General features: G+C 41.6%; 1 protein-coding gene across 1 annotated transcript in view; it reads right to left on the bottom strand.

The window, feature by feature from the left end:
• TDRD3 (tudor domain containing 3) overlaps positions 1-27,750 on the bottom strand; it is a 401,075-nt gene that overhangs the window by 24,858 nt on the left and 348,467 nt on the right. Inside the window, exons 11-12 of the mRNA XM_040341347.1 lie at positions 12,394-13,241; positions 4,707-4,832 (exon numbers count right to left, since the gene is read on the bottom strand). Of these exons, the coding sequence (XP_040197281.1) occupies positions 4,707-4,832; positions 12,394-13,241 (974 nt within the window). The remainder of the gene's footprint in view (positions 1-4,706; positions 4,833-12,393; positions 13,242-27,750) is intronic.

Here is a 27,750-nt window from a genome sequence, read left to right as displayed (position 1 = left end):
GTATGGAGGATTTTTCCCGCAGACATATTGTATTCCGACAGCAGCAGCCACTTCTGTCAGAAACGCTGATCAGCGGCTGCAGCCACTAATCGAGGAAACATTTCTAACATGGTCCTTTGACAGAAGTCAAATAATCAACTTCTGTCAAACAAGGGTGGCCACACATCTAATCAAAATGTTTCCAGTTCCTGTTGAATCAGACACATTTTGATCAGTGTATGGCCAGTTTCAGTGTGGAATGGAATTAAGTGTACTGCCTATAGCCCTTGGCCCAAAGGCAGCAGAGAAAAAGAATTCTAAGGCAGCCCCATCTGCTTGTGTTTGGGCAGTTTATATGTATAGAGAACGCAAGATCAGTTTAAACATGCTGGCTGTAGATCCAGTGTACCTGATTACAACATTTAGACACCAATTAGATTTTAAACACCACTTTGAGAACAGTCTTATGGAAATTACTTCTGGAAATTGATAAGCTGTATAAGACAATTTTTCCTCCAGACGTTTGTGACAAATGAGGCACACAACAACCTGGCTATCTACAGAACAACTCTTACAGATAAAGTGAAAACTAGGAAAAGGCAAAAACTGAATGAGTAACTGTGCAGTACGGTGACTTATAGCAAGCAACTAAATGAGAAATACATAAATTAGGGCACATTGATTTTTCTATTTACATTCCTAAGATTACACCATGGCACAAATTAATATTGATCAGCAAAGTTAATGTGCGGGTAAGTAAATAAAACATAAAGGTAGTTACTGTTTAAACAGCAAATTTTATATGATACAGGCATTTTATGCAATGTTAACAATTTTCCCAAATGGTAGAAGTGAACCATACAAAATTTAAGAAAAATGTGCTACTTATTTTATCCTGCGGTATCAACAATGAGGAACCGGACTAGAAAACAAATGTAATGAGGGGCCTTTGAATGTACAGTAAAACCTTGGTTTGAGAGCGTTTTGCAAGACAAGCAACATTTTTTAATACATTTTGACTTGATATACAATCGATGTCTTGATATAAGAGTAGCGACACGTCACAACTGAGTATAAAAAGAAGAAAGGCGTCTATAAGTGTAGCAATATTGTTACATTTAACTGCTTGAGGACCGCTGCACGCAGATATACGCCTGCAGAATGGCACAGCTGGGCACAAAGGCGTACATGTACGACCCCTTTGAGAACCCAGCTGTTAGCGACCCGGTCCTCAGCTCCGTGACCGTCCATGCGGGAACTGCGGACCCGATCGCCACCGGTGTCCCGCGATTGGGTCACACAGAGGAAGAACTGGGAGAGGCAAGTGTAAACAAACCTCTCCCCGTGCTTCCTAGCGAGATTGACACTGATCGTCTGTTCCCTGTCATAGGGAACGACGATCAGTGACATCACACGCACAGCCATGTCCCCCCACAGTAAGAACACTCCCTTAGGGCACACTTAACCCCTACAGTGCCCCCTCCTGGTTAACCCCTTCACTGCCAGTGTCATTTTTACAGTAACCAGTGCATTATTATAGCACTGTTCGCTTTAAAAATGACAATGGGCCCAAAATAGTGTCAAAAGTGTTCGATGTGTCCGCCATAATGTTGCAGTCATGATAAAAATCGCTGATCGCCGCCATTACTAGAAAAACATGTTATTAATAAAAATGCAATAAAACTATCCCTTATTTGGTAGACGCTATACATTTTGCGCAAACCAAACGCTTATTGCGATTTTTTTTACCAAAAATATATAAAAGAATACGTATCGGCCTAAACTGAGGAAAAAAATAAAATTTTATATCTTTTTTGGGGATATTTATTATAGCAAAAAGTAAAAAATATTGCTTTTTTTTCCTAAATTGTTGCTCTATTTTTGTTTATAGCGCAAAAAATAAAAACCACAGAGGTGATCAAATACCACCAAAAGAAAGCTCTATTTGTGGGAAAAAAAGGAGGCCAATTTTGTTTGGGAGCCACGTTGCACGACCGTGCAATTGTCAGTTAAAGCAACGCAGTGCCGAATGCAAAAAGGGGCCAGGTCCGTTAGCTGCATAATGGTCCGGGGCTTAAGTGGTTAATGAAGGTACAGCATTTAATAACTCACATGGTTGATGATTATAACAGGCACATCTAAGTTTGCAGGGATCCGGGGTAAAGCTCTCCATATAGACAGTCCTCTTCACCGCCATCAACATCGTCCCTTCCACGCTGCACTCCACGAGCGGTTCAAGCAAAGCTTTCAGATCGCTCTACTGCAGGGTACGATCCCGGTCATGATTGCATACTGACAGCAGTAAGAGCCGGCGGTGCGGCGGATGGTCTATGTGGACAGCTTTACCCCGGATGCCTGCATACATATTTGTCCCTCTTTTAATCAACCATGCGAGTTGCTAAATGTTGTTCCTTCATTAAATGTAACCATATTGCAACACTAATGCCGCGTACACACGCCTCTCTTCTATTTTATAGCTCCTGCTGGATTTTGCTTCTAATTCCCTTGTGGAGGCTTTCATTTGTGGATGGACATTTTATGGTTACACAACTTATCACATTGCTATAATCTCTTTATATGGACTATAAACTGAAGGAATTATGAATAAATGGTTGTGGAACAAATCATTTGAGTTTCCATAATTTCTTATGGGGAAATTTGCTTTGATATACAAGTGCTTTGGATTACATGTTTCTGGAATGAATTGTGCTTGCAATCCAAGGTTTTACTGCCCAATTTGAACATTTTCATGTAGGGGTGTACTCACTTTTATTGCCAGCGGTTTAGACATTAATGGATGTGTGTCAAGTTATTTTGAGGGGACTGAAAACATACACTGTTATACAAGCTGTACACTCAATACTTTACATGGTTGCAAAGTGTAATTTCTTCAGTGTTGTCACATGCAAAGATGAAATAAAATATTTACAAAAATGTCAGGGGTGTACTCACTTTTGTAAGGTACTGTATATCTGTAATTATGAAGTGGAAGGAAAATTATAAATAGTTTTCAAAATGTTTTACAAATATCTGAAAAGTGCCAGCCCCCTTTATTCCGATAGAGTACACCTGTGTGTAACTGAATTACATAAATACAGCTGTACTGTGAAGCCCTCAGAGGTTTGTTAGAGAATCTTAGTGAACAAACATCATGAAGGCCAAAGAACACACAAGACAGGTCAGGGATAAAGTTGTGAAGAAGTTTAAAGCAGGGTTAGGTTATACAAAAATATCCCAAAGCTTTTACCATATCACAGAGAACAGTTCAATCCATCATTCAAAAAAGTTAAGAGTATGTCACAACTGCACACCTACAAAGACATAGCAGTCCACCTAAACTGACAGGGTGGGCAAGGAGAGCATTAATCAGAGAAGCAGCCAGGAGGCCCATGTGAACTCTGGAGGAGCTGCAGAGATCCACAGCTCAGATGGGAGAATCTGTTCACAGGACAACTATTAGTTGTGCACTCCACAAATCTGGCCTTTATGGAAGAGTGGCATGATAAAAGTAAGCCATAAGAAGTCCCATTTGCAGTTTGCAAGAAGCCTGTGGAGGACACAGAAACCATGTGGAAGAATGAACTTTGGTCAGATGAGATCAAAATGCTATGTGTGGAGTAAAACTAACAGTGCACATCACCCTGAACACACCATTCCCCGCAGTGAAATGTTGTGGGGATGCTTTTCTTCAGCAGTGAAAGAGAAGCTGCTCAGCGTTAATGGGAAAATGGATGGAGCCACATACTGTACATGGCAATCTTAGAAGAAAACCTGTTACAGTCTGCAAAAACCCTGACCTGGGCAGAGGTTCACCTTCCAGCAGGACAACCACCATAAGCATACAGTCAGACCTTCAATGGAACGGTTTAGATCAAAGCATATTTATGTGTTAGCATGACCCAGTCAAAGTCCAGACCTAGATCCAATTGAGAATCTGTGGCAAGACCTGAAAATTGCTGCTCACAGACACTCTCCATCCAATCTGAGCTTGAGCTATTTTGCAAAGAAGAATGGGCAAAAATGTCACTCTCTAGATGTGCAAAGCTGGAAGAGACATCCCCAAAAAAAACGTGCAGCTGTAATTGCAGCAAAAGGTGGTTCTACAAAGTATTGACTCAGGGGGGCTGAATACAAATGCATGCCACACTTTTCACATATTCATTTGTAAAAAATGTTGAAGATCATTTTTCTTCCAGTTCACAATTATATGCCACTTTGTGTTGGTCTATCACATAAAATCCCAATAAAATACATTCACGTTTTTGGTTGTAACATGACTAAATTTCAAGGGGTATAAAAAAAAATTCAAGGCACTATATATATATATATATATATATATATATATATATATATATATATATATATATATATATATATATATATATATATATATATATATATATATATATAGTGCCTTGAAAAAGTTTTTATATTGCCTATTGTTTTTATATTGCAATTGCCTCTCATGAAGATGACAAATCTATTTTAAACCCATTTAAAGTGTCACTTAAGGCATTTTTTTTTTAAAACAGTAAATAAGTGCGGAGTGAGATGGATAGGAGACTTCAGTGAAATTATACTTTTGATGCTTTTGGTCCCCTGTAGCTGTATTTGTTAAATACATTCAACAGCACAATTTTCTTTCTGTTAAAATCCTAAACTGTATTAGCTCAGGGTATCCTTAAGCATTCTACCATACATATACTGTAAAGCCATTATTAATTTACCCATGCTTCTGCTTGTCTAGGTTTGATGTTGTCCAATAGCACTTCTTCATAATTTCCATAATCACTAAATTTGATCACTGCTGTGGTTCCTGAAGAGTGTAGTGCTTCAATTTCAGCTTTGTAATACTGCACAAAAATAAATAAAATAAAATAAAAATAAGAAACAACACACACCTAAACAAAAATCATCCTTGACTGATATATAGTGATAAACTGTAAAATTGGAATTGTTACGAGAATTTTGGGTCTTGTTTAGTAGATGCACGTTGTGAATGATTGAAGGAATTTTGAGTCACTTTAGATTCCTCATGACCATAATGGGTCTTATAAAGGGAGGATGGTAAATGTTTTACTTTTCCTACACCTTAGTTGTAAAATCATTTTCTTGGAGTATCACAGGACACAGAGCCAGTTATAATAACTATTTGGGTTATATGCCACCTATAGGTGAATGGACACTGGTAGATCAATTAGATCAATCAAACAGGAAGTCCTCCCCTATATAACCCCTCCTACTGTACACAGGAAGTACCTCAGTTTTGTAGCAAGCAATACATTTCCTAGACAAGATGAGAGGGACCTTGTTGTCCTGTGATGTACTCCAATAAAATTATTTTACAGGTAATCTGTAGGAAAAATCCAATTTTCTTTATCATACATCACAGGACACATAGCCGGTTAAAATAACAACTATTTGGGACTTCCCAAAGCAATACCATTGAGGGGAGGGAGACACCATCACATACATTGAGGACAAAGGCAGTATCCTTCATGGTTTTGACATCCACCAGGTAAAAAGCCCTGTGAATATATGAACCAAAAGACCAAAATAGTGGTCATCTAAACCTGAGCCACTGATGCCTGATGATGGATGGCTCAAGATGTGCCCACACATCTGGTAGAGAAGCTCTCCCCAGTCAGATCCAATGCCAAATAGTCGACCTGGAATTCTCCTTCCCTTCCTGGGCCATTCTGGCTGCACAACCAGGATTCCTGAACTACCTCCTCTAGAGTATGCAGTGATCTTTCTCCTGTCGACTGTGGATTAGGGAATAAAAAGAAAAGCACAAATTCAAGTCCCAGGGCCACAAGGGTGACCAGTGGGACTGTTTGCAATATACCCTATGAAGTATGAAATAAGTAGTGAGAAACAATGGCCTCTGGAAAAATATGCATAGGGACGAATCTGACCCATAATAGTATTGAAGGCCAATCTCCCTTCCTTTCTCGATTGCAGAAGGGAAAGAAATTCCCACTCACATCTGCGGGTGACACTTCCTAGCTTCCTCCAGGCATAAAAATCTAAGCTCCCTGAAGCCAGCTTTCAGGTGCTCAATAGTGCAGAGATAACAGGACCCAAGACGATTAGGTCCATCTGGATTAGAAGGGTCCAAGGAGCATCCCCGCATGATTCGCTATGTCGGTGTACCAAGCCCTCCTGGGTTAATTCAGCCAACACTATTATCAGGATTACCCCCTTTCAGATTCTTCGCAAAGATGCGGCAGCAGTCGAAACAGAGGGAAGGCATCAATTAGGGAGAACTGGTCCCTAAGTGTTACCAGTGCATCTACCCCTATTGTGGGACTCTTGTCCCGGACACAATCTGTCCAACTTGTTGTAGAACTTGGAATCTGGTAGATCCACATGCAAAGTTTTCCACATTTGGCAGATTCTCAAAAAAAGTCTCAGGATGTAATTTTTCTACCTGGAAGATGTACAGGCGACAGAGACAGCACTTTCTATTCTGCCCCAGATGTAATGTGGTTCACCTTCCTCAGCCACACAACTCCTGGTGCCACCCTGGTGGTTAATATATACCACTGTAGAGGCATTGTTGGATTAAATCTACTACTGATTTGTTCAATAATCCAGAGCAAGGTATACTGACCAAAAGTCCTGTGGAGACCAAGTCAACTGAAATGTAGCCAAATTCAAACTAACTGGAGAAACTGGCATCATTGGTCATTATCTTCCAAACTTCCTGAAAGGAAGAATTTCACCTTCTCCAGATTCCGAACCAATAATCACCAATTTAATCTCTGTAATACCCCAATTTAATCTCTGTAAAACTGCTACACAGTTTGAATAGGAACCAGCAGAGATAAGAAGTGAGGTCCACATCATGGAGATGCTGACATCGGCACTATATGCATATATATAGCACTTTAAGGTAAGGGCACAGCAAGACCGTTTTTGGATGTCATTTCTACCATTGAGAAGAGTTTTATCTATATCAACACCATCAGAACGCCTAATCTTCACCACTTTGATCTAATCTATTCATGAACTTCACATTGTATTTTGCACTTGATGCACGTTTATTTATTGGAATCACTGGCTATTTATTGCTCTGAGTCTTTGCACTCAGTTGCATTTCACGCCGCCTTTGGAGGCTATTTATTATATATTGATTATTTATATATTCACCATCTCTTTTGTGTTGTGGTCACTTATTGCATATTGTTATCTGGAGCGCTTATCACATTTTTATATTTATTCTGAGTCGTAGACGGTGAACACTTTTAGATACAGCTGCCCCAGACTGTACTTATGCTCACTTTATTTACATATTTTTGTTTACTCACAGTAGCGCATTAGACACTTTTTTACATATATTAGCCAAAACCAATACACAGTCCTCCAAGGATGCAGGCATAAAACAACGTTGGTCTACTTGTATGCAACCTTGTAGGTATGTAAGTATGTAATTATGCATGTACTCAGGTATGCCTTATGTAGGCACCTAGGTATGCAAACATGCAGGTATTTTGCAAGTACATAGGTATGCATTTATGCAAACCTGTGCTTAAGGATGCAAACATGCATGCATAGGCAAACATGCACCCATGCACTAATGCGAGTGCGTGCCTATAAAAACACACATTTATGCAAACATGTCAACATGTGTCTATGCAGGAAGCAAGCATGTGTTTAAAACGTGTCTTATGCAAACATGTGTTTATGCAAGCAAGCATGCGTTTATACAACATGCGCCTATGCAAATCATGCATCTGTGTCAAACATGTATTTATGCAACAAGTTTGCAAGCATGTATACTATGCTGCACCTGCCCAACTGCACTTGGCCCCATGCTAGTTTTGCAATATTAGTCAAGCCCATATGCATCCAATGCAGCCTTTTTGCTGCTTCAGAGCAGCTTAAAAGTAAGCTCCTGCAGACCAAACGCACACTATTCTGGAGACACAACTCCTCAAAGTGCACCGAAACCCATACCGGGGTGTAAGTATGCAATATATGATCATGACTTTTATGGTCACACAGTTGTCCCATAGTAGGTTCTCACACTTCATTAGTATCCATTGGCTGCAGTTATGTCTCAAGAGGTATTGTTTAACCTGTAGCCCACATGGTAAAAAAATGTGCCCCTCCACTTCCTGTTTATTTAGAAATAGGCCATACTGTGCGAACCTGCACCTTCTAGTGGCTGGAGGAGAAACTACAGCCCAACACTCCTAAAAAGAACACAGAGCATGATCAAACAGGCCCCTGGGAGAAAGACTAGACAGATCCTTACCATTCCTGCTGCAGCACACTGATCATAACAGGAGTCCAACCTTCACCCAACCCGGTGGGCTCTGTCATACAAGACCTTCAGGGACTTAAACTGGGGTCCACTCCCCTGAACCTGTATAGCACCCTGAAGGAAAACACCTTGTTTAGAACAAATACTGCACCGGCTTCCAATTTGCAGGGTCCAGAGCCATAAGGCTGCATTACAGGCAAACCTCTAGGAATCTTCTTTCCTATCCAATGAGGCTTGGGTACCATCCATTTTGGCTGACAGCATTTTTTAATGGATCCGATTCTTAATAGATCGGATTCTTAATTGAACCATCCAGACCTCCAAGTATGCTCCAAGAGCACATGTATCACATCAGTGTACACCACCTTACAGACACTGGTGAGAAAACTGAGGTACTTACTGTGTAGGAGGGGTAATATAGGGGAGGACTTCCTGTTTGATTGATCCTCTTGATCTACCAGTGTTCATTCACCTATAGGTGCCGTATAACCCAAATAGTTATTATAACCAGCTCTGTATTCTGTGATGTACGATAAAGAAATGTTGAAACTACTATTCTGGCAGTCAGAAAAAAGCGTACAATGTCATGATTTATAGGAAACAATGCTACAATTTTATTTTCTTACAGCTGACTGGATTAAGTCGTTTTTTCTTTTATTAGACTGTAGCTGCATTTTTTGTGATTTCACATTAATCAACCGAAAAGATATCTTCAACTATGACAAAAATGCAAGTATTTTCAGCTTTGCTACCACTTCAGTGTAAAACATAAAAATCGGCATGAATAAGTTTTCTGGTGGAAGGAAAAAATTATCAGCACTAAATTAATGAAAACAAAGTGAATACGTACTTTCAAAGATGAATAACATAAATAACTGCACACACACTTTCAAACAGTTAAGGTCAATAAAGATAAATGCAATTATACAAGAAATGCATCCTGGTAACACAGCTGCTGGCTTGGTTTTTGGTTAGTCACTTGAAGTAGAGCGCTAGTCAAATCTGCTATTTCAAGTATCCCTTTTTTGCTTACCTATTTGGGAGGCAGTTGAGCTACCCCAAAATAACCATACTATAGGCTCTTTGCTGCCAATCGCATGCCAAAATCAAAAAGCAGAACACATAGTGACATGCGAGTGCTGCTCAGTCAAGGAGCAATGTGACCCCAACCTGAATGATTAAACACCCCCTAGGGGGTATGGATGAGAGGCTGAATCTTCAGGAAATCTTGTGAGTCGTTCTGGCTGAAGAAGACTGGTGGTGCTGGATCGAGAAGGAAGCTGGAGTAGGCGTGGAGTACAGCATGGTCATATTTTTTTTTTATTTAATGGCATGCAGCATATGCAATAGAATAAAGGCTTCACACAAGTTGCAACAGGATACATAATGCTTAAGTCACATCTGATACGTCAAGGCGTCATTGCAAAGTGTATATAACATAGGTACAATAAACAGCCATCGCAAGGTGCAACTAAATGTATAAAATAATTGAACAAATGGTATAGATTATACAGTTAATGGCAAGCAGCACCATCCAGAGTGACAGTTCAGGGACCATTCCTGCACATTGAGAGTGTGCCCCTCGTTCTCGGAAGGAACTACGGAGGCCAGCATAGGTTATATGAAGTAAACTTAGAATAAAAATGAGAAGAACATTGTGGGTAATTTCGGTGTAGGGGGTCTGGCCGAGTTCTGTGCACCCCTGATTTTTATTTAAGGGGGGAAAAAAGGGAAGAGAATGGGAGAAGAGAAAAAAAATAAGAGGGGGAGGAGATTAGGATGGGGGGTATCGGGAAAAGCGGGGTGGGGGAAGAGAGAGAGCGAGCATGAACATATTTCAACACAAAAAAAAGACATTAATTGGGAGTCTAAGCAAAAATAATTCAGTACATCTCTGCAATACATACACATTTCCCCCCAGGTTTTTAAAATGCTACAAGTACGTTAATGTGCAAGAAATTGAGTGAGCTTCCAACTTCTGACAACACAGTGCCGCTGTTGCACTGAAATCTCACAGTGTTAACAGCCTTGTCCAGTCCTCTTCTCTTGCTGGACTACAAAAAACACATCTCTGTCCTCATCTTCGTAAAAAAGATGAGGCGCAAGTAGTCCAGCAGAGAACACTACTACCTAGATTTCAATGCAGCTGAGGAATCGCTGATAGCTCACCAATTTAGTCAGCAGCCCACTGTATTTTTGGCAGTATCAACAAGTATTGTATTATTTTTTAAGGTAAAACATAGGGAAATGTGCATGTATTGCAGAGAGGTACTGCATATTTCTTTTATTTTGCTCAAGTGTCAGTAGTATAGCATTAGCGGAGTTAAAGCTTGCGCTTGCCTTAAACGTCTGAAACTTAATATAGGTTTTGAGGAAACAACTCAGTTTACTTGGGTAAAGAAACGCAACCCATGTGAAGAGCTTGTGAGAAATACAGCAATATACAGTATTACCTAGCTTTAGGATCAAAGTGATATTAATGTTTTTGTTTTTTTAAACAAAACATGCCATACTTCCCTGTTCTGTGCAATGGTTTTGCATAGAGCAGCCCCGATACTCCTCTTCTTGGGTCCCCCACCGGCACTCCTGGCTCCTCTTCTTTGAGTACCCCCATAACAAGCTGCTTGCTATTGGGGCACTCATGCGTGCCTGCTCCTGAGCCCCACGGTGTGAGGTCATAAGATGCACACAGCGGTGTGCTTGGTCTCTCCGCCTGCTCCCTCCCCACTGGCTGTGATTGAAAGCAGAAGGAGCCAATAGCTCCTGCTGCTCTCTCAGCTAATCAGGCAGCAGAGACCCAGGAGAGCAGCCACTCTCATCCACATCGTTGGATCACAATCAGGCAAGTATTAGGGGGGCTGCAGGGGGGAGCTGAATACGGAGGTTAAAAAAAACTTTATCCATTACAACCACTTTAGGGGTCTGTGCTGATAGCATCAGTTTGACAACAGTTTAAGATGCTTCTAAGATCATTCAAAATCCAAGGGAAGTTCATTTAACTTTGAGTTGACCTCTTTCTAACCTTCAATTGGATTTTGCATTCCAGTAGACTTGTATTGAAATGTAGAACCCATTTGAAAAGAATAAAGTCTGTCAACAAAGATACTAAGGTAAATTAAGCGCACTTCCTCCTCACTCACCAACTCCTTTGATATGTGCAGCTTCCTATATGAAACAAATAGTGAAAGGAATACATAGGATGGCATTTTTAACCTCACTTAAAAAAAAAATCTAGTTGCCTAACCGTTTTGGCTTCAATATTTTTGGATTCACTAACCTGAAAATAATATGCATTGAAGTCAGAAATCCTAATCTGCATAATAAATTGGTCAGTAACTTAGAAAATATTGGAGCCACGGGTTTAGGCTTTTAATCCAGGTTAGCAATGGAAGCTTTCAGGTTTCCATGAGCATATGGACAATTTCAATGTAACAAACAGAGAATGGAACAGAGAAAAATTAATCTGTGAATGGAATGTGTAAACTTCTCCCCTGCAGTTCCTTCTGTTTGCAAATTCCTTTGTAACCGCCCCTTGAATTTCTTGTAGGCTCATATTGCCTCCCTATGATACATGTTAACCTCCAGGCAGTGGTCCTGAAAAGATGGATTGAAATTTGGCTGGGTCAGCAGGGACCGGCTGAATTTTGATCTATGTATGGGCAGGCTGGTTGTACACAAGTTGATCAACTAACTTGTTTACAACCAGCATGTCAGGTTTTTCCCCGAATGATGAATGCCACCGGCTATAGCCAGCAACACAGATCATTGTATTTTGATGGCAGGGAAGGCTTCTCGCTGTCAGAATACAATATCACAGATTGTGTGAATGGGTAAATCAAGCCATATTCTTTCATTTCAACTGCTTATTGAACAAAAAAATATGCATAATGTATGGGCTGGAAATTGAAGATTAAAAGTGGTGGAGCTGAATGTAATTTACATGCTTTGTTCACAATCCTCTGATACAAAGTGGAATTGTCCTTTAATAAACGGAGAAGCAATGTACAACATGCAATAAACAGAAGAAACCTACAGAGTAATGTTTATGGTTTTGACAACTCTTAACTGATAAAAAATAAACTCCGATGGGTTGTCATGGGCTACTAACTATATTTCTTTGGTAAAATTAACAACAAACATACCTTATTGTCTTCCCAATAAAGAGCCAAACACTCATCTCCTGGTCTCCAAGTGAATGCTGGGTAGGTAGGTTCCAGTATTCTCTCTGGCTTTATAGGACCAGATCTTTTTTTAGAACTATATGAAAACATCTTGTTTTTTTCATCATTTCCAGAGCTCACATTTGACCCTATTGGTTTTATAGGTCCAGCTCTTCGACCCTTCTGCTCCAGCTCTCCATTTAGTAAATCATTAGCACTGTCTTTTGCTAATGTTGAATGATAATTAGATTCTACGTTGGCACTATAACTTTTTTCATTTGGTAAACTAGTGAAACTATCACTGTTAGTTGTCCGTGATCTCCTGTCCATATTGAACTCATAATTTGGTCTTTGGTCTTCTCTTCTACCACGTTTCTGGTGCAAAGACTCCGTATTACTATTATTACTGTAGGTGCTGGTATCATCTTTCATTTCAGGGTGGTTAGGGCCTTTTATGTTCCTACTTTGCATAGTATTGTCTCTCTTTTTAAAAGTATTATCATTTTGGTAATTAGAGGGAGGCTGTGAAAAATCTTTTAATCTTTCATTCCTTGAAAATCCTTTTTCATTCTTATTCCTGTCTTCTGTCCACAGATCTGGACCAGGAGCACTGTATTTTTCTGGAGCTCGATTTCTTGGGGGTCCATTACCTTCAAATTGCCTTGACGTATGATTTTCTTTCTGGAATCGAGGCGGTTTTTCACTTCTTGGAGCTCTGGGATCATTCCTGACAAACTGCCGAGGTTGGCTATAATCCTTCACTCCATTTTGTTCCACATTTTGTACTCTGTTTTGTCCTTGGCTCTGACGCTGAATAAAAGGCTTGGTATCTGCAAATGTAAAGGAAAAACATTTTAAACAAAATATTAGGAGTCAATAGAAAAAAATTGGCTGGCTTACCTACTAAAAACACCGGAAAACTATAAAATTAAATCTTTAAAGCGCAATGTTATTTTTTTTCCTGCTAAATAAAGAAAAGGTTCCAATTAGTGATTAGCAAAACTGTATAAAGTCCAGTTCGTCAAAAAAAATTACAAAAATATGCAATGCCTGAACCCCACTGAAGTCTACAGAAGCTGAATCTTGTGATTTTTAGCATTTTTGGTAACAAAAGGGGCCTGGGTAATGTGCACTGCGATGAAGGGCATGTACCAATGCAAAAATACACAAATAACATGCTCAGGGGATGCTTTAAACCTGAATATGAAGAGGTGCACCTGTAGGATGTACTACAGCACATGGCAACATCCTTACCAGATCTATATCCAGGACTGTCATGGCTCAAATAAAGTTTTAAGTGTGGTGTAATCTGGGCCCAGACACATTGTGGGCTACTCTTCGAAGTCAAGATTGTTATATGACAAAATTGTATACATTTATATTATTGACCAAATTGTAATTCATAATACACTCTAGGTCAATGTATCCCTTATACCTCTCAGTCATCGGGAGAGCTAGGTCTACCCCAATTTTGGACATACAATCTGGCAGTCAGATTTGCACAATTGGCACAGTGGAACAAACTCCAGGTACCCCAGATTAAGTTTAAATCTGGTTCTAAATATCAATATTACCTCCTGGGTTTATTTTGGTCGTCTTTTATATATATATATATATATATATATATATATATATATATATATATATATATATATATATATATATATATATATATATATAAATCTTTTTATTGGTATTATAACACAGGGGTTGACAAATTTGCATGGAATCTAGGAGCCAGCTAAAAAAGTTGGGAGCCAGAAAACGCGCCCCGTCCCGACGAGCTTGCGCGCAGAAGCCAACACATACGTGAGCAGCGACCGCATATGTAAACGGTGTTCAAACGACACATGTGAGGTATCGCCGCGATTGTTAGAGCGAGAGCAATAATTCTAGCCCTAGACCTCCTCTGTAACTCAAAACATGCAACCTGTAGAGTTTTTTAAACATCGCCAATGGAGATTTTAAAGGGTAAAAGTTTGTCGCCATTCCACGAGCGGACGTAATTTTGAAGCGTGACATGTTGGGTATCAATTTACTCGGCGTAACATTATCTTTCATAACATAAAAAAAATGGGGATAACTTTACTGTTGTCTTATTTTTTTAATTAAAAAAAAGTATTTTTTTCACAAAAAAGTGTGCTTGTAAGACCGCTGCGCAAATACGGCGTAACAGAAAGTATTGCAACGATCGCCATTTTATTCTCTAGGGTGTTAGGATAAAAAATATATATAATGTTTGGGGGTTCTAATTAGAGGGAAGAAGATGGCAGTCAAAATAGTGAAAAATTACATTAGAATTGCTGTTTAACTTGTAATGCTTAACTTGTAATACCAACAGCCACCACCAGATGGCGCCAGCTTACACATCTGGTGGTAATAACTTGTAATACCAATGGCTCACCACCAGATGGTGCCAGCTGAGGGGCGTGGCTTGCATGCATCGTGATGGATGCCTGAGCTAACAGCTCTGACTGGCATCTGGGGATTTCTCGGCCAATCCATCAAAATATCGCTCTGTGAATCGCCTGAGACTGATATTCTGTGAGGGGAGACCACACTCGATGCAGTCACGCAAGCGGATTAAAGAAACTCGCTTTAGAAAGCTGACTGACATGTCTGATATGTCAGCTGCAGCAGAGGATCAGTTTCAAAATGGCCCCCACGAATCTGAGGTAATGCCATCCTCCTATTATACTGATCTCCCTGATGAGATACAGGACAACTGGGATCCAGACTCTCATGTATTTAACCCGGAGGTGTCTCCCCCTCATAGTCCATCCTCTAAAAGCCTGGCTAAAACGCGGATGAAATATGACCATTCAGAGCAATCCCCTGTAATTCCTGCAACATCATCAAGCCAGGACCAGGTAGGCCTTAAAGTGGCATCATCAATAGCCTGTTATCCTACCTCAGGCCAACCGGTCCTTGATACTACCATGAAGGATATGCTTTTATCCCTTCAATATGGTGAATATATCTGCTATGCTCAATAACTTTTCTATTGAAATGAAAGGTTTGGGAGAGAGGGTCCTCCATGTAGAAAATAAGATTGAGAAACAATCAAAAACTGTGAACAATTTGGTTAACGCATATAGAGATCAAATGGATGATGCAGATTGGATGCGTGCTAAAATCGCGGATTTGGAAGATCGCTCTAGGAGGGAAAACATTAAACTGAGGGGAGTTCCTGAATCTATTGCTCAGGCAGATCTACAAAAGTATGCGGGAGACATGATAATGGCCTTGTTACCGGACATATCCCCAATAGAAAGAATGATTGACCGTATACACCGCATTCCTAAACCGAAACACCTGGACGCATCCGTCCCACGCGATGTTCTCATGAAAATACATTTTTTGCCTACTAAAGAGAAATTGCTGACCAGAGCTCGATCCCTGCTCCTTATAAGAAGGTTCATATGTACGCTGATTTGTCAAAATATACTCTCAATATGAGAAGGCAGCTGAAAACTGTCACAAAAGCTTTAAACAACCATAAGATCCCATATAAGTGGAGACATCCTGCTACATTGCTGATAACATCTAACGGGAAAACCATCATCATATCCAAGCCTCTGGATGGACTTCGCTTGCTGCACTCGTGGGGCATTCTCCCTGAACTATCTGATGAGGAAAGACGGGCTATGGACGGTATACATCTTGGTAAAGGAAGCAACACAGCTCATCACATCCCTGCTGCAAAGTGATACATTGAAGAAGTATTTGTTGATGTTATTTTTCACTGCAACAATGTTCCCTGGATGCCAGTCTTTACATCCTTTGCTGTTTGAACATTACCCTGTTATAGTGTCGGGTTACTAATATCACCCGACATTAGTTGCATTTGACACTTTTGTTCTGGTATTGCTCTATCCAAGTTTGTAGGATATATTTCTGTTTCAGCATATCTTGCCTTGAATATCCTACTTCCTTGGTCCTGTTCTGATTGAGCAACTCACTGATACCTATTTTTTATTATATTTGTGTGCCTTTTTTTTTGTGTTTGTTTTGCCCTGTGTTTTTATTTTTCTTTTCCCCTTATCATTCTAGTATATAGTGTACTAGGTAGTTATTTTCTGCACACTACTCCCAAAATTTGAACTTCATCGGCACATTCCAGCAGCTTCTACACGCTATTCACAATGTCTATCAATTTTCTTTCACTTAATGTGAAGGGACTGAACCACCCAGCAAAACGTTCTTCACTTTGGAGAACTGCTATCTCCCACAAATGCGATGTACTTTGCGTGCAGGAAACGCACTTTGCTCAAGGGGCGACCCCCCAATGTAACAATAGATCCTTTCCCTATGTTTTTAAGGCTGACTTTTCTAGAAAACAAAGGGGTGTCTTGATTGCCATCCGTGACACTATTTCTTTTCAGTTAATATCCTGCACTACTGATCCGAATGGAAGGTTTGTTATATTAGTTTGTAAATTAGACAATGTTTTGTATACTATTGCAAACTTGTATGCCCCGAACCACGGTCAATTGAAGTTTCATAGATCCGTGCTTGAGAAGGTTCGAAAAGTACAGGAAGGTCATCTGCTGTTATGTGGGGATTTTAATATTGTTCCAGATGTCACTATGGATGTTTCGTCCGGTCCCAAGAGGATTTCTTCCCCTCTATCCACCTTTTTTAGAGAGAATGATCTTTTTGACATATGGCGGTGTTGTCATGCGGAGGAGAGGGACTATACGTTTCTCTCCTCGCGTCACAACACTTATTCCAGAATTGACATGTTCATTTCTGACAAATGGCTACTACAGAATGTTATTGACTCTCGCATCCACTCTATCACCTGGTCGGACCACGCACCAATCAGTATTAAAATAGCTAATAAGAATTCTAAACAGCACTCGTACCTGTGGCGTGTTAATAATTATCTACTCCAAAACCCTACTCACGAGGAATTTCTTAAACAAAAATTGACGGAATTTTTCTCCAACAACGTAGGTTCGGTGTCCGACCCGGCGGTACTGTGGAATGCCCACAAATCTTATATGCAAGGTTTCTTCATTCAACTCGGATCGCAAGTTAAGAAATTAAGAACTAAGAAACTCGATGAATTATCCAAAAAGATAGAGGAGGTTGATTTCAGAAATAAATCTACTCCGTCGCCTCACCTTCGGTCCCAACTATTTGAGCTGAGACACGAATTACGGTCCTTACTACTTGAATCCTATGAACTTAATTTGAGGAAACTTAAAGCAACCTCCTACACTGCTAATAATAAGTCAGGGAAGCTAATGGCTAGTCGCATCAGAGGTCTTAGACTTAAAACTAAAATCCCCTACCTTTATCACCCGACTTCTGGTGAAAAGCTCATCAATCCACAATCCATTGCCGATGCCTTTGGCATTTATTATGATAATTTGTATAACCTCAAATTGGATGCTAGCACCCATCAACCAACTAGTGAGGAGATTGGGTCTTTCCTCGATCAAATCACTTTACCTAAATTATCTGCTGAACATCTTGAGCAATTGAATGTCCCTATCACTATAAATGAAATCAGTAAAACCATTGATGGTCTGCCTTCCTCTAAGTCTCCGGGCCCTGATGGGTATACTGGGGAATATTTCAAGTTATTTAAGGATTTAGTTTCCCCTCACTTAACAACACTGTACAACCACTCGATTTCTACCTCCGCTTTCCAAGAGAAATGTTGTCGGCCATTATAGTTACTCTACCCAACCTGGTAAAGAACCCAACTCTCCTTCTAATTTTAGTCCAATCTCCTTACTTAACGTTGATTTGAAAATATATGCCAAGTTGATAGCCAGCAGATTGAATCAAATTCTCCCAGACCTAATCCACACTGACCAAGCGGGTTTTATGAGAGGCCGCCAGGCTTCAGATGCTACTAGGAGAATGGTGAATGTGATTCACAATGTGGGACTGATGGGAACGCCTTCTCTGCTTCTTTCTCTGGATGCAGAGAAGGCGTTCGACAGGGTTAATTGGGACTACTTGAACTTGACTCTTCGGAAATTTGGATTTGCTGGGCCTATCCTTGAAGCAATACTGGCTCTGTATACTACTCCTACAGCCAGAGTCTTTACCTCAGGTCTTTTATCTAAACCTTTTGATATTTCCAACGGAACTCAACAGGGTGTCCACTTTCTCCCCTGATTTTCAACATGCTGATTGAACCCCTGGCAGAACATGTTAGAACTAATTCTAAAATTTCAGGAATTAATATTGGCAATCAAGTACATAAAATAAGCTTGTTTGCGGATGATGTCATCTTTACGATAACTAATCCATTCTCCTCCTTACCCGAAATCCAAAAGCTTCTATCCTGGTTTGGCGAGGTTTCATTTTACAAGGCTAATGCCTTGAAGTCACTCATCTTAGACATTGGAGTTGATGCTGTTAATAAAAATTTGTTGCAACATCAATTCCCCTATGTTTGGGCAGATTCTACCATCCCATATTTGGGTGTTCATCTCACAAGGACCACCGAAAAATTATATGAACACAACTACCTTGCCCTTAGAAGTAAACTACAAACTGACCTTCAGATTTTGAGCAAATTCGAATTTTCTTGGTGGGGTAGATTATCAGCCTTCAAAATGGTACATCTTCCACAAGTTTTATATTTTTTCAGGACTTTGCCCATTCCTGTTCCTGTTATGTTTTTTAAGTCCATGCAATCTCTCTTGTCTAAATTTGTCTGGAATGGGAAGAAATCCAGGTGTACTCATGATAGGTTAATTAAACATAGAATGAGCGGTGGAACTGGATATATTGATTTCCAGGACTATTATCATTCCTCCATCTTGTCCCAACTGAAGGAGTGGTTCTATCAAACTCCTACTACTCAATGGGGGCTGATAGAGGCTAGTTACTGTACGTATGGTTCTACCAACCTCTGGTTGTTTGGTTCTCTATTGGGTGTTAAGACCCCAATACACTTACCTCCTACGATGCTTGCATCTAGGGTTGTCCCGATACCACTTTTTTAGGACCGAGTACAAGTACCGATACTTTTTTTCCAAGTAGTCGCCGATACCGAATACCGATACTTTTTTTAAATGTATCCCCAAATGCAGCCATGTCCCCCCCCATATGCAGCCATGTCCCCCTCATATGCAGCCATGTCCCTCACATATGCAGCCATGTCCCTCACGCCATGTCCCTCACATATGCAGAAATGTCCCTCTAGCCATGTCCCTCACATATGCAGCCATGTCCCTCTAGCCATGTCCCTCGATGCGGCGGGGGGGGGGGAAGTATTCTATTTAGGTATCGGGGGTATTTGCGCGAGTACGAGTACTCCCGCAAATACTCGGTATCGGTCCCGATACCGATACTGGTATCGGTATCTGGACAACCCTACTTGCATCCATACGAACTTGGCAAAAATTTATAAGCTCCACTGGTCTAGCAGGGCCCGGAGTCGAAGTTAGAATTCCCATCCAAACATTATACTTTGTTACTAACAGGATGCCGATTTCCTTTTGGAACCAGAAAGGTATTAGGTATCTGGACGACTTTTATTCGAATGGATACATCAAGACCTTTTCTTCTATCCAATCGGAATATGATCTCCCTCACACCAACGAGTTTCAATATACTCAATTAATGCATTGTCTATATAAACTTGGCAATATTTCCAAACAAGTTAATGCTTCAGCTTGGACCTATTTTTCTTCGCCAATACGACAAAATAAGGGCATTTCTTTATTTTATCAATTAATGCAACAAAAACAAGTTTTTAATAAATCTGCCTCCCATCTTCTTTGGGAAAAAGATCTTAAATGCTCTTTCACGAATGACCAATGGCGCTTGGCCTGTAAGGCCAATCAATCTGCCACTCGTTGCACCTCCTTGTGGGAGTTATCTATCAAAATCACTTTGCGTTGGTACCTTACTCCGGTAATAGTGTCTAAATTTGACCCCCAAACCCCTGCAGCTTGTTGGAGACGTTGCCCAACTTCAGTCAGAGGAGACATATTCCATATATTATGGAGTTGTCCAAAGCTCACAGTCTATTGGGCAGGAATCTTCAATATAATATCTGACCTCACTCAAACACGAGTGGCTCCTGATCCAGCATTGGCTATTTTATCATTAGGAATAGACAGGTTTTCATTTAATCTTCGTAGAACAATAACCCATCTACTCTTGGCAGCTAGATTGTCGATTACAAGAAAGTGGAAAGATCCCGATCCGCCTTCCCCTGATGACGCTATTGACCTCTTGGATTTACATAATTCCTATGAAAGGATTTTAGCGTCATCCTTGGGCTCTCTTCATAAATACTCAATCCAATGGGACCTCTGGAACGTCTGGTTCAAAAACAGGACATAATTCTGTTTACCTTATTTCCTCCGACACATTGTTTACTATTCAGATAGGAAATATGAGAGGAGATAGCTCTCGAACACTATGATTCCCATATGAGGTGTTCGGGAAAGCTAGTTCCTTTATTTTATTTGTTTGCTAATGTATTTCTTTCTTTTTCCTTTGATATTGTGAATTGATCTCTTATTGACTTGATACTATTGAGAAAATATTCTACAGAAAATACGCTACAATTTTTCTTATGATGATTGGTAGTATTATATTGCTTAGCCAACACATATCTGTATGTTAGATAATGAGTATTACTTTGTCTCCTACTGTTACGATGCATTGTGTACTATATGCTATTGTAATGCATTATTTTGTTTGATTGAAAAATATCAATAAAAAACTATTGAAATAAAAAAAAAAAAAAAAAAAAAAAAAAAAAGATGGTGCCAGCTCACAAAAAAAAAAAAAAAAAAATTTTTTTGCCCCCCTTCCAAGCCAAGTCGCCAGGACCCTATTTCTAGTCGCCATGGCGACCTGGAACCCGGGATTTGTCGAGCCCTGTTATAACATACACATGGAGAAAACGGGTAACAACAACAAACCAAAAAGGGGTAAAAAAAAATAGAAAGGTGTCCCGCACTCGGGACAAATATACTTATGCCAGGATTGATACCAATTCAAATGTGCGTGTCACCATTAGGTAAAGAAGGTGTGGAACATCTGATCAAATGTCACGAATGTCAGTTGGGGTAGCAACATTTCTGCTCCCATCTAAACCCAGATACCTGACTGAACTCCATCAAGAAATGATGCACACCTCAGAGATATATGTGATTTTCATCTATCCTCTATTCTTTTAATACCAAGAAGACATTGTGTAATGGGGGTTGAAGTCCCCTGTCCACTCACCTGTGGAGGTTTATATTATGCCGAGGACGGCTCTGCTAACCATTTAGACCAGGGGTCTCCAAACTACGGCCCGCGGGCCACATCCGGCCCGCCAGGCCATTTCTTCCGGCCCGCAGCTTGAATTCTTAGCTCCCCTGTTGGTTCTGGAACCTGCGCTGCATATTCGCCCCAGGCAATAAGCAGCGCAGGTCCCGCAATCCCCTCCGGCGTCTCACTGTGTTGGCTGCTGGGACCACGGCATTCCAGCAGCCAATGAGGTGTTTAGTGCAGACCCGTAGCCGCCTCCCTGCTCCCGCCTCCCGCCTCGCTGTTAACCAGTAACGAGTGTGTAATACCAGCGGGGCGGGAGTCGGGAGGTGCAACAGGTCTGCAAAGCCAGTGATGGAGACGCGCTGGACACATGCAAGGAGGGGGGCTGATACACTTGTGTGGAGGTGGGTTGAATGGCTCTCATCGGGACACCCATTTGGGGGGGGGGGGGCTGACTCTTATGGGGACACAAATGTGAGGGGGTTAATAACTCTTATGGCTCTGATGGGGACACAAATATGTGGGGGCTGATGACTGATGGGGACACACGTGGGGGGGAGGGGGGGGGAGGGGGGTTGTAGACTGATGGGGACACAAATGTGTGTGTGTGTGGGGGGGGGCTGATGACTCTGATGGGGACAAAAATGTGGGGGGGGTGATGACACTGATGGGGACAAAAATATCTGTGGGGTCTAATGGGGAGACAGATGAATGGGGACACAGATGATGGGGACACAGATGGATGGGGACACAGATGGATGATGGATGGGGACACAGATGGATGGGGACACAGATGGATGGGGACACAGATGGATGGGGACACAGATGGATGGGGACACAGATGGATGGGGACACAGATGAATGGGGACACAAATGAATGGGGACACAGATGATGGGGACATGGATGAATGGGGAGACTGATGGGGACACAGATGAATGGGGAGACTGATGGGGATACAGATGAATGGGGAGATTGATGGGGACACAGATGGATGGGGACACAGATGGATTATGGATGGGGACACAGATGGATGGGGACACAGATGGATGATGGATGGGGACACAGATGGATGGGGAGACTGATGGGGACACAGATGGATGGGGACACAGATGGATGATGGATGGGGACACAGATGGATGATGGATGGGGACACAGATGGATGGGGACACAGATGGATGATGGATGGGGACACAGATGGATGGGGACAGAGATGGATGGGGAGACTGATGGGGACACAGATGGATGATGGATGGGGACACAGATGGATGGGGAGACTGATGGGGACAAAGATGGATGGGGACACAGATGGATGGGGACACAGATGGATTATGGATGGGGACACAGATGGATGGGGACACAGATGGATTATGGATGGGGACACAGATGGATGGGGACACAGATGGATTATTGATGGGGACACAGATGGATGGGGACACAGATGGATGGGGACACAGATGGATGGGGAGACTGATGGGGACACAGATGGATGGGGACACAGATGGATGATGGATGGGGACACAGATGGATGGGGAGACTGATGGGGACACAGATGGATGGGGACACAGATGGATTATGGATGGGGACACAGATGGATGGGGAAACAGATGGATGGGGAGACTGATGGGGACACAGATGGATGGGGACACAGATGAATGGGGAGACTGATGGGGACACAGATGGATGGGGACACAGATGGATGATGGATGGGGACACAGATGGATGGGGAGACTGATGGGGACACAGATGGATGGGGACACAGATGGATTATGGATGGGGACACAGATGGATGGGGAAACAGATGGATGGGGACACAGATGGATTATGGATGGGGACACAGATGGATGGGGACACAGATGGATGATGGATGGGGACACAGATGGATGGGACACAGATGGATTATGGATGGGGACACAGATGGATGGGGACACAGATGGATTATTGATGGGGACACAGATGGATGGGGACACAGATGGATGGGGACACAGATGGATGGGGAGACTGATGGGGACACAGATGGATGGGGACACAGATGGATGATGGATGGGGACACAGATGGATGGGGAGACTGATGGGGACACAGATGGATGGGGACACAGATGGATTATGGATGGGGACACAGATGGATGGGGAAACAGATGGATGGGGAGACTGATGGGGACACAGATGGATGGGGACACAGATGAATGGGGAGACTGATGGGACACAGATGGATGGGGACACAGATGGATGATGGATGGGGACACAGATGGATGGGGAGACTGATGGGGACACAGATGGATGGGGACACAGATGGATTATGGATGGGGACACAGATGGATGGGGAAACAGATGGATGGGGACACAGATGGATTATGGATGGGGACACAGATGGATGGGGACACAGATGGATGATGGATGGGGACACAGATGGATGGGGACACAGATGATGGGGACACAGATGATGATGGATGGGGACACAGATGATGATGGATGGGACACGATGGATGGGGAAACAGATGAATGGGGAGACTGATGGGGACACAGATGGATGGGACACAGATGGATGGGGAAACAGATGAATGGGTGAGACTGATGGGGACACAGATGGATTATGGATGGGGACACAGATGGATTATGGATGGGGACAAATGGGGATTATGGATGGGGACACAGATGATGGTGACACAGATGGATGGGACACAGATGGATGGGGACACAGATGGATGGGGACACAGATGGATGGGGGACACTGATGGATGATGGATGGGACACAGATGGATGGGGACACAGATGATGGGGACACAGATGGATGGGGACACAGATGGATGGGGAGACTGATGGGGACACGGGTGTAAAGCCTCGTGCACGCTGCAAGTTTAGCCCCGCTGCATGATGCTCCAGCGTTAAGGTGCCAGCAAAGAATACAGGGCCACCAGCCAGTCCTGCTGTCAGCAGTAAGTCAAATTCTATTCTTCTTCTACTGTGGATTTATTTATAAATTATTTTTTCGGCCCGCGAATATGTGTAAAATATAGAATGTGGCCCTCGAAGTAAAAAGTTTGGAGACCCCTGATTTAGACCATACTTTCTGGTATTTTGCAGGACAACCTCTATTGAAATAAGTGTCTTTATATAGGGGAAGATCTGATTCAGTAACGGTTTCCAAAAAACACAACTTTGGTGGTCTTCGATCTCACACTCAAATTTAGCACCTTTTAACACCCTGGTGGTGCAATTCCTACATTTATGGAGCCTCTACAAACATAAATACCACCTGGTCTCTCCCTTAACCGATTCCCGACCGCCGCACGCACTTTTACGTCGACAGAATGGCACGGCTGCGCAAATAGGCGTATATATATATATATATATGACCCTTTTAAATTGCGAGCCGTGTTGTCGTGGGAGCTCCTGTCGCGAGCTCAGTGGCCGTGCCTACAGGACCCGCGGACTCGATGTCTGCCTGTGACCCACGATCGGGTCACAGAACCGAAGAACGGGGAGATGCCAGTGTAAACACAACATCTCCCCATCCTTCCCGACATGTCACCGATTGTCTGTTCCCTGTCATCGGGAACAGCGATCAGTGATGTGTCACGGCAAGCCACGCCCCCTAACAGTTAGAAGTACTCCATAGGTCTCACTTAACCCCTTCAGCGCCCCCTACAGGTTAACCCTTTCACTGCCAGTGTCATTTTTACAGTAACAGTGCATTATTATAGCACTGATCGCTGTATAAATGACAATGGTGTCAAAATGGTGTCAAAAGTGTCTGATGTGTCCGTCATAATGTCGCAGTCACAATAAAAATCGCTGATCGCCGCCATTACTAGTAAAAAAAAATTATTGAAAAAATGCCATAAAACTATCCCCTATTTTGTAGACGCTATAACTTTTGCGCAAACCGAACAATACACTCTTATTGAGATTTTTTTTACCAAAATAATGTAGAAGAATACGTATTGGTCTAAACTGAGGAAAAAAATATGTTTTATATATTTTTGGGGGATATTTATTATAGCAAACAGTAAAAAATATTGCATTTTTTTTCAAAATTGTCGCACTATTTTTGTTTATAGCGCAAAAAAATTAAAAAACTGCAGAGGTGATCAAATACCACCAAAATAAAGCTCTATTCGTGAAAAAAAAAAAAAAAAAAGGTCAATTTTGTTTGGGAGCCACGTCGCACGACCGCGCAATTGTCAGTTAAAGCGACGCAGTGCAGAACCGCAAAAAGTGACCTGGTCTTTGGCCAGCGAAATGGTCCGGGGCTTAAGTGGTTAACTATGTTTTTTGGAGACCCAAAATGTACTGCTGCTTTTTCTTCATCTGGTATCTTCTCTTGGTGGAAGGCAAATAACCTAACTACTCTTACAGCATCAACATAATTATACTTGTATGACATTTACCCGCCTTCAAACCCTTTAGGGGATATTACATCAAGAAAGATTTAAATACTGTATCTGAGAGATTGAAGCCCATCTGTCACAAAATCTTTACAATTATTCATCCCAATCCCTAACACATCTTACAAGTCAGAAAAGTTGATTCATACTATATGTTGCCATGCTCTGGGTGATTACTTTAAATTGGAAGACTCCTTTCATCCACTTTTCCAAATCAAGGATAGAGTGGATGCTGTAATGTTGACAGAAAGGATCTTCCACGCTGTTTCTGATTCAATGCCTCAATTTTCTGCAAAATGGAATATATGGTCTTCTATTAAAACTGTATCTCTTGACTGATTTACTATGTACTATGATTTTCTATGTACTTTGTACTGTTTAATGTACTATTTATCTTGTGTTGTATGTTTCATGAAGACGTTTTTATGTCTGTTTCACATGTTTTCTTTTCTTTGTTGCATGCGTTTCACGTTTTATACTGTTTTGGTGCTATTACGAGACTATGTTTTTCTTGTATCGCTGGATTTTAACAACATTGTATTGATGTATATTGAGTCAAAGTCTTGTATGCCATACACTTAATAAATAGTTTGAAAACAAAAAAAGGTAGTCTACTACTTAAGCCAAGTAAGGGAAATTAAAAGAGAAGTATGTTTTTTTTTGTTGCTATTCATATTACTTCGGTGGATGGAGCATCAGGCTGATGCTGCCGCTGTCCCCCGGCGTCTCTGCACTGAGAACCGAGCCACCAAACACCGCCAATGGCTCGGTTCTTACTCATCCCCGAGCAGAGCCATACTGATTGTCAGTCAGCATGGCTTCTGCTCTACTTCTCAGCGCTCATTGGAGCGCCGAGCAGTGGAGGGGCGGGGAGAGGCAGCCTCAGCGGCTCGCTAATACTGCCATCAATCAGCGCAGCTGGCGAATCAATCGGGGCAGCTGGAAGCTAAAAAGCTTAGGCTGGATTTCTCCTTTAAGCTTCAGGGATTGCCAAAGTAGTGTGTGGGGGTGCGCTACATACAATTTGTGCAGTTTGAAATAATACACACTTGCCTTTAATACTTTTTGTTAGCATTAAATGCCACTAAAATTTAATCTATAACAACTATCAGAAAGCATTTTCATTTGTGTAAGGCATAATTTCTGCTTGCCACTCCATGGATAAATGCCTAAATGTTATAGCCTACTGGTTCTGGCATTGTTTTCTCAAGGATCTGATTTCTTATCTCACTTCTGTTTAGCCAGTTACCCCTCACGTCATATAGCATGACAGTACCTGAATCTGCCAGGTGATGCTCTTTGTCCAACCCAGGATACTAAAAATGGCAAAAATTTTAGTACACATTCTGGCTTCTGTATGAATCTACATTCTTGGTTCTAAGATAAGCCTGGATTTCATGCTAAGCTTTTGGCATCAACTCTTTGCCATGTCTTATTTATGATATAACAAATGGGGACAGGCCTGAGGCATAGGAACCACCATCCCTCACTGCAAATAACAGATAGTATTACTATTCATCAAGCAGGCCAGTAATCGTATGAGTCCGAAGGCTGAGTTAATTTACAAAACTCAAAGAAATCTGAGATGAACAATAATATTGCAGTAGGTATATCATTGAATATACCAACACTAAAACACACTTTGTGAATTTATATAAACTGTGATGCGGCGTACACACGATCATTTTTCGGCATGAAAAAAAACGA

This window comes from Rana temporaria, chromosome 2 (genome assembly GCF_905171775.1).
Source record: "Rana temporaria chromosome 2, aRanTem1.1, whole genome shotgun sequence".
In the NCBI taxonomy this organism is placed as follows: domain Eukaryota; kingdom Metazoa; phylum Chordata; class Amphibia; order Anura; family Ranidae; genus Rana; species Rana temporaria.
Note: the sequence above shows the minus strand (reverse complement) of the source record. Positions and strands in the feature narration are given on the sequence as shown.